The sequence below is a fragment of the Lepidochelys kempii genome, chromosome 1, assembly GCF_965140285.1.
Source record: "Lepidochelys kempii isolate rLepKem1 chromosome 1, rLepKem1.hap1, whole genome shotgun sequence".
NCBI lineage: Eukaryota > Metazoa > Chordata > Testudines > Cheloniidae > Lepidochelys > Lepidochelys kempii.
In genome coordinates, this window is record NC_136380.1 from 194,329,010 (window position 1) to 194,338,106 (window position 9,097).

Below are 9,097 nucleotides of genomic sequence, written 5' to 3' on the forward strand. Positions count from 1 at the left end.
TAAACCAGAAGGAATGTATGTGCTCATATGATACAATGAATAACTTTACCAGCATCCAGAGTGATAAAATATGTTAGTCATTTGGTATAACTGAAATAAAGACTGGGGGGGAAGGCTCTTTCAGAGGAAGTGTCTATAGCTTCTACTTTGGAAATCAAAACTCTTTTTCCCTCAGCAATGATTAACACAAGCAGATCATTGTACTGTGTCATCTACATTTTTTTAAATGTCAATAAAGTCAGACAGCAAAATGGGGCAGTGCAACAACCTTTCACTTCTGAAGGTGAATTCTGCTTTGACAATTTTAAATGAATTATTCAATGTTTTCCTGGGCCTTGTTTTATCAAAATTCTTCACATCATATCTGTATTTGTAGATACTGTGTGAAGACTTTTAAAAACACATAGGTCAGTTAGGCACCTGCTATTTGTACCTTTAAAAATCGCCTCCTAGAGTAAAGGGTTTTAACATCAAAACTGAGATATGGTGCCAAAGCTGTGCAGAGAAATTATACAACAGTTGTTTTTACTGTACCTGGCTCAAGCCAATACTAGCCGCTCTTGCTTTTATGAGAGAATTTGTCTACATTTAAAAAAAATTGTAATGTTTGAATGTAGTTATGCAGCACAAAGTGTAGGTGGATGTGGGTGATGTTAATCAAAACATTCTTGAATAATAGTTTTGTTTTGTAATTTTCCAGGGTAACTAACTGGTGAGAGTGATAGAATCTGCTACAGAGATGGTGAAAAGAAATACATTTGTTTATACACTGTGGCCTTTGATGGTGCGCTAGTCAAAGAGAAGAAAATCAGGAACTTAGCTGTTTTGCACGTTTGGAAAAAAAAATGCTAAAATGATTTACATGTAATTTTATAGTCACAGCTGCAGTAGTTCCATTCAAGAGAGAGAGGTTTTTTCCTGGAGAGTGTGTGTGTGGTGGTGAGTGAGAGCATAAAAAAGCACTGTTTATCGACCACACAATTTCGTTATAGTGTCACTAGTAGTGGTACCCTTTTCAAAAAACATCAGTCATCGCTTGGAAACTGGGCTAGGTCCGTGACCAAATGATACTAGCACTGTGCTACTGGAACAGGCCTTTGTGATAACTTAAACAAATTGGTATTGTATAAAACATGCCACACTGTTCTCTCCTGACTCACCCTCTCTCCCCTCAAATATTAAAAAAAAATCCACTGTCACTACTATGAAGTTAAATATGATATAAGTTGTAATTACATTTAGATTGGTGGGGTTTTGTGTTTGCATGGGCAAAATATATTAATGCCTAAATGGTATGAAAAGGAAGTGGATGTTGTACAAATGTTCCTCTTTCCACTTTCAATGTATGTATTATCGAAAACAGAGGCACTTACCACATTGAAAAAAACTGCATAAACAAAACCTTGATTCTCATGCTTTTTTTAATGGTTACCCATGGCCCGTCCCATCCCTCCTCTTCCCCCCCCCCCCCCCCATACTAAATAGGCTCCTTGTATATATGGTAGTTGTGTGGTGTGCTTTGATTACTGATATTTTAGTCTGGGCTTTTTGCCTCTTTGTAGTCTTGATTAAAAATTACTTACCCCTCAGCCAAATTCAGTCTGTCATACTGAAACCAGTCTCAGGCTCTTTCAAACAGGGAATAAGTAAATGCAGGTGCTGAGTGTATTGAAGTTTTACATATAAAAATTTATTAAAATCTAATTAGAATAATTTCTCCATGCTTGTGTAGTCTGTGAGGCCTTGCCTGCGCTTTTAACAGCTGTACTTTGAGGGTTCACCCACTGTAACTAGTAAGAAAGCAGTGTTCTCCTTTAGACAGCCAGGGCCATGATGCAGGTTGATATAGGAACCTCGGAATTAACTTCGGGGAGGGGGAGGGGTCTGAGCCTACAGCCTACACTCACATGATTAGGCCCCATGTGAGGACTGCAGGGTTGAGCGCCTCAGCTAACCCAAGCTGCCCTCTTACAGAAGACAATGGGATATTCAGATGTGTAAATGTTGAGGACCCTAAGTTTGTATCTGCTTTGTAAAAAGAAAAGGAGTACTTGTGGCTCCTTAGAGACTAACCCATTTATTTGAGCATAAGCTTTCGTGAGCTACAGCTCACTTCATTGGATGAAGTGAGCTGTAGCTCACATAAGCTTTCGTGAGCTACAGCTCACTTCATAGGATGAAGTGAGCTGTAGCTCACGAAAGCTTATGCTCAAATAAATGGGTTAGTCTCTAAGATGCCACAAGTACTCCTTTATTTTTGCGAATACAGACTAACACAGCTGTTACTCTGAAACCTGTCTGCTTTGTAAGGACCTAATTAGTATTGCTTTAATTTTTTAAAGATGTATGGTTTTGGAATGTGGTATCTCAACAAGGGTATTCCTAGAGAGTTGAAATCCATATAGATTAATGGGGGAGACTTAACCAAAGGACTGATCAAAATAGCCCAAGTAAGGTGTGGGAGATAGTATGAATCAGTAATAAGAGGCAATCCAGAACTTCCCTACATTTATGCATGGGGCTCCTCATCTACACACCTCTAGTTACTGATACCCTCTAGTAGTTTATAGCAGCTCCACGAAGTAGCAGGCTTTGAAATTCTGTTTTGCCTTACTCTTAATATAGCTTTATAATCAATTGTCAGCAAACTGGAATTTAGCAGCCACTGTTGTGAAGTCAAATTCCTTTAATAAAATATTACCCAAAAAATTCAGTACCCAGTACTTGTCTGTTAATCATACTGCTGTATGCAAAGGCTCTGCTTTGGGTTTCTCTTGGGCACCAGTTAAAAGTGGGTTAGTTAAAGTCACTTAATACTGCCTTCCCGCCAGTAAAAACCAAAGTTGTTTAAATTACTGATTTGTGTGTGTGTGTGTATATATATAAACCAGATTTTCATGATTTGGCATTTTGGATTTCTGCAGTCTTTACCCAAGTGTTATTAACATAACTTTGTAAATAGTGTGCTATTATACTTAAAATAAAACTATGTTAAACTGTTTCTGTGAGTCTTTATTCCTGCCACAATTAACTACTGGTGTAACTGCTCTTTAAAGACATAATTTCAGGGAATGTTGGCCTGCTTTTTCCATAACAGCGGCTATGTAAATTGTGAAAAACACTGTTGAATCAAGTAAGTAATTCCAGTATACCCTAACAAAACCTATTTTATATTGAAATCATAACAGGAAAAGTTAGTAGCACTTTTGATACCACAGTCTCGTGCCCTTTAAAGTCTTAAGCCATGCCTGGGTAAGCAATTTAATTATCTTGTAGCTACAACGACTTCTGCTGCAGAATCGCAGTGTAAGCTGTCCTGCCCTCTGCACTGACAAAGCTTTCACAACCTGAAAGTACCTGGTGCTGAGTGCTCATAACTATCATTAAAGTCATACTATGCTACATACAATATTGAGAGGTGAGTGAAATCATTTGGACATTATTGGGCCGCTCCCCGATCATCCTGATTAGAGCCAAAGGTACACATTTCTCAAAACAACCTGTGACTGGAGTTGCAGGGGGGCACACTGAGGTTATACAATTAGGGAAACTGCAAAGAATGTGGCAGACAATTCCCAAAGCTGCTGCAACCCAGCCTTTAGGTTCCCTCCCAGACAGTCAAGTCAAATATGAAAGTTCTAGCAGTCCCAAAGTATCAGACACATTACCACCCAGGCTAATGAATATTCCAGATCTTACCCAAATACATGCTACAGCCAATTCTTACTAACTAAACTAAAATTTATTAGAAAAAAGAGTATTGGTTAAAAGATTATGCGTACAGACATGAGTACAGTTCTGAATCAGTGTCATAATAGAGACTGAGCTTTGGAGTTGCAAAGAGTTCTTTGAACTGAACCTATTGACTAATTCTATGTTCTATACCAGGGTGATCCAAATTAAATTTGAGTCCTAAGACTGATATCTCCAACTTCCCCCGAATAAAGTTCAAGCAGATGTGAGATGAAAGGATCAGGTCCCAAGAGTCCTTTATACAGTTCAGCACAGAGTCCTTGGATGAACGATAGGCCTTGGAAATAACCTGTTTCTCAAACATTAACTATATGGCTTAATATAAGGTAATTTATCTGTTTAACTTTAAAGAGACATATAGACATTGAAGTTATTACACACAAGTTTCATCTAAATGTTAATATTTCCTTTTGATCTCTGAATTGACAGGAACTGTTTGGTTATACTGTTAACCTCTAACAAGCTATAGGTAAACAAACTACTACAATCACTGTCTTCTTTCAGTTCTTTAACAATACCTGTTTACATTTCAAAGTTCATACTTTTCAAACATAGAGACATGTTAGAAAAGTATGTAAATGGTAATCAGGGCCATTCTAAAGGTTGAATCTGGGTCATTTTGCCTGCAAGCTGCTTAACCCCTTTTTTTAAAAAACAGGTACTCTTTAAATTTTCATTAACTGATAGAAAAGCTTTATTTCATCTCTTCATAAGGACAGTTATTCAAGCATTAATAATGGCAATAGACATTGCTATAGCACTTTTCTTGCAAAGATTTCACTATCTTCGTAAAATAGATCTGGAAATCTCTTCACTCACCAGAGAAACAGCCCAGTGGTATGGAAAATAGCAGTAATTTAAGAGCATCCTGCAATTAACAGGCCAGTTCATCATGGAAGACTGGCTAATACCTGTATGCAGTGAAAATTTTAGGTCGGTAAATTATAACTGAAATTTATCCAGGACAGAAAGCTCTTAGCTGAATCTTCTGAGGCTTTAACATGATGGCAGTCAGCTCTGAGGACTTTAGTTTCATTTAATTTTTAAACTTGCTGTCATTACTCAAATGTCTTTTCTCAAGCTTTCCTGGCTATTTCAAATTTCTCTCTTGCTCCCTCCCATCCTCCGTGCTTCTGACTTGATTCAATCCAAACTGCCTGTTTTTCCTTGTGACTTTCCTCTGAAACATCCTAAACCCAGGATACCAACGTAGATAAACAATTGGTCTATGCTGGCATGGCAGTTTTGATATCAGAGGAAGGAAGGTCTTCTCCTGTGATTAAAGTATTAAGTGGGATTTGGGAGAGCTGGATTCAGTCACCCTGTCTGCCATGTGATTCCTGTGCTGTCTGAGGCAATCTTTCTGAGGAGATTCTTCATCTCCAGGGTGGGTAACAACCCTTCCCGACCTTGCAGGAGATCTGAGAGGATAAAATAGGAATTTTTTTGGAATTGTGAAGTGTTACATTCCATGGCAAGGGTGGGCAAACTTTTTAGCCCGAGGGCCACAGCAGGGTTGCGAAACTGTATGAAGAGCCGGATAGGGAAGGCTGTGCCTCCCCAAACAAGGGCTGGGCAGGACGGTCCCGTAGACTGGATGTGGCCTGCAGGCCATAGTTTGCCCACCTCTGTTCCATGGGCATAGAGGCCGTATCTACAGCAGGACTGGGTCTTGGTTCATGCAGTGTTCCAAACCTGCTCGCTGAATTGTATAACCCAAGATCAGGAGAAGCAAAGGTTCAATCATCCTTGTTAGTGCTGGACTAGGCAAATTTAGTACTTTCAGAAATGGCTGTATCTATTCCCATTTGACTGGTTAGAGGGGATCAGTACAATGGTCTAATCTGGAAAAGGCTCATTTCCCTTTTAAGAATCTTGTAGAATGAGATGGTAAAACATCTCAATTTAGAAGATCTATCTGGTGTATACTCCTTACCTGCACTGAATCCCACGGAAAGGTTTTGAGTTCATGCCTTAGTCTGGAAAAAATTGACTCTGTTCTTTCAAGTTTCTGGCCACCCTTGTAAGTAATAAAAAAAAATGCAGCTAAGAAAACAAGCAGTTATATATGGTCAGTTTAACTGATCTCAGTTTAGCATGAACAAAGTCTCGAGGCTAAATTCACCCTTCAGTTACATGCGCGTGACCCGCCTTGAGGGCATTGGGAGTTACAGAACCAATGGCATAATTTGGCCTTTACCAACGGCAGCTTTTAATGTTGAGGGAAGCCCAATTTTTCTCTCTGTTTGTTGTTGGTTAAATTTACTCAAGAACAAAGCAGCAGCAGAAATACACGCTGGTAATTCGTCATGTCCCCAGACAAAAAAGATCAGCTGTTCAAAGAGACCTATTAAGGTGTTTCCTTTATCTCATCAGGGTGCCAGTACAAGGTTGAGCACAACAAGGTGAGTGGAGTTGACTCAAAACTAAAGATGCCATTCCTCCTCCATGATTTCTTGAGCTGCACAGAAAGGAAAGAATTCAGCCATTTAAAAGACTATCAAAAATAAATCGTGAACTCCTTTCAAACGTTTACTGCCAGGTTTATGCTTCTACCACTGTGGGTTAATGAGAATATAAAAATGGGTTCTATCCGGCATGAATGGCAAATGAGGGTATAATCACAGTTGGCTCAAGTCTGCCGTTGGCTAAGTGCACACAGCTCCTGCTGCAGTCAATGGAAGCTGAACCCTTATTTTTTGAGAATGGGGTTTGATGGATTTGTTTGTCAAAGGGTCAATTAAATCCTTCCAAAACATGGAAAATTTAAGCATTAAAGTACAACTTGCAATAGATGCAAGTGCTGTGTCAATACCATGGGCAGTAGGTGAACCCCCCTCTTTGGGGAGGCTAGCCCGCCGACCCTAAACATTCTACCTGAGGCCCTGCCCATAAGATCCCTGAGTCCTCCCTAACCCCTCAGCTGGAGGGACTCTGGCCGGCTGAGCCACTGGCCATGGGCCAAGCACCACCTCAGGCTGCTGTCCCAACCCCTCCCAGGCTGGCCCGAGCTGCCCAAGCCCCTGGCCACTGGCAGGCCTGAGCCCCCACCGGCTTCAAGGGAGAGAGGCCTTGGGGTAGAAAATGGGCAGGGCCATAGCCTGGCCTTTGATACCCGCCACCCATGGTCAGTACAACAATGAACACCTTAGAGGCTTTCTTCAGGCTAGAACAAGTTATTGGTATTAATAAAATGGAAAGTTTGCATCAAATGCTTTCAGGTTTCACAGTCGCAATGAGAACCTTAGTGTTGTCCTAAAATGTATCTTGGAATTTGGTGCAAGGCCAGAAATTTCACAGGCATCTTTCTGAATATAGATGTTTTCCACAGCCCCATTTTCCCTTTCTTCCCACCAGTTCCCAAAGCTGGGAATAGTCAGGTATGGAGTGAATTAGTTGGTGCTGTGGTTACAACAGGATTTCTAAAGGGGATAGAGTAGCTGTGGAGAGATTCCACTGATCCATCCTTGTTTTTAATAACAGCTTGGCCCATCAATAGGTGTTAGGTGACTAAATCCTGATGAGGATCTGGACCAGAGTGACTTAGGTGCATTTGCAATTTTACCCAAAATATTTGTGTTTGTGGCCCCTTCACCTACGTGCCTTCTTTCCCTGTATCTCCCCTCATCCTCTCCAGTCTGGCATCAGCCATCTACATGCAACTAAAACTACTGTTACCAAAGTCACCTATGAGCATTTCCTGGCCCTTGTCCTTTTCACCAGTCTAATTTCCCAATCTATTTACTCTTCTCCCCGTGCCTGACCACTTCCTCCACCCTGAACTACCTAGATTCTGTGCTGTCCTGGTTCCTACACAATCTCTAATGTTCCTAGCAGACTTTTGGGAGTATATTAAGAAAAATTGAGTGATAATCAGCAAAAAGGGAATAAACAGCTCACCCTGAGTTCTGGGCTACTAATCTTGGCACAACAATGAAAGGCTGGTACTCTGCATCAGGAAGTGAATGGCTTTTAATAACACACTGAGTGTGAAAGAAACTAACCATAGCAACAGTGAGCAAATTATGGTTGAAGAACTATTATGGGCCATCATTGTGCCCATCACGGTACTGAACAGAGGGGAAATGGTCCCTACTCTGAAGGTGCTTTCTGTCTATCCTAACTAGGAGCATTTGTGATGCAGTTAAATGTTATCACATGGGTGACTGCAAGATGATGACTGCTGGACAGCCTCCAGGAGTTAATGATGCAAGTAAAAAAGGCAGGAGGAAAATTGTAAAGAATAAAAATGTAGGTCAATCAACTCACTGTAATAAAGTTTGAGACACAAGACACCTCTCTGCTATTTACCTGAAAAAATAAGACACTTTTCCAACCCCACATACTTGAGCCAATTAATCAAAGACTAAATTCTGCTCTTGGTTCTACTGGTCTACATCCAGAGTAAATCCACTGAAGCTTGTGAATGATGTGACAAGCTATTCACCAGTGGAACAGCAGAATCTGGCCCCAGGAGTGTAGCGAAGAGAAGACATTGGACAAAAAACAGAATCTCACAGTGTTTTGCTGGAAAGCCCCAAAAAGAGTCACGGGAACTGAAATTTTCCTAGAATGCATATTCTCTGGGCAAAGATGGATTTTCCATGTGCGTTTGAGACAGCTCTTAAGGGGTGATGTATTTCACCATTCACAGACTATGGGCCTCATTCATCACTTCATTGTTCCAGTTTTACACTGGTATAACTCCATTTATTTCACTGAAGATACAGCAGCATAATACAGTGGTGACTCAAGCCTCTTAGTTACAGTGAGAAAAACCTTAATCTTCATTTACATTAAAGCTTTGTCCTTGAGAACCACAATTTCACCATAAAATGATCATTCTTACCCTTAAGAAGGGCCTATCCCTTCCAACTACGGACTAGGGGTGGGCTTTTCGGAAACCCTATGTGATTTAGGAGCACAAATCTCATTCACTTTGTGGAACTAGTGCTTCTAAATCACTTTGGTGTTTTTGGTTGAGTAGAGCAATATACTGAGGGTGTAAGTCAGCCCTATGCAGAGTGTGAACACAAGGTCTGGGCGTCAGTTGAATCCCACTGTAGTCCTATACTGAGGATTTAAGTGGTAAATAAACCTATGCACAGAGGTGAATTACACCCCAAAATTGCAAAATATGAAAGTTGAATAATAGTCATATAATAATTAGCAGACCTGGCAGCCGTTCACTTGGGTGTTGCCTGGTCCCAAGAAGAATTTTTGATATTTTGTTCTAGAAATTATTGCTCTTTAATGCTGTATGAATGAACTAAAGAAGCAGCAACATGTTCCTAGTGTTACTAAATATTTACTTACTCTCTTCTGTGCCAGTTAATCTATGGCT

General features: G+C 40.4%; 1 protein-coding gene across 5 annotated transcripts in view; it reads left to right on the forward strand.

Moving 5' to 3' along the window:
- CD47 (CD47 molecule) overlaps nucleotides 1-3,001 on the forward strand; it is a 42,709-nt gene extending 39,708 nt beyond the window's left edge. For all 5 annotated transcript variants that reach the window (XM_073306458.1, XM_073306423.2, XM_073306433.2 and 2 more), the window contains one exon: nucleotides 701-3,001. Coding sequence is in view for 3 of the 5 variants with exons in the window: in XM_073306439.1 (XP_073162540.1) it covers nucleotides 701-709 (9 nt within the window). In the remaining 2 variants the exon portion in view is untranslated. The remainder of the gene's footprint in view (nucleotides 1-700) is intronic.
- The last annotated feature ends 6,096 nt before the right edge of the window (nucleotides 3,002-9,097 follow it).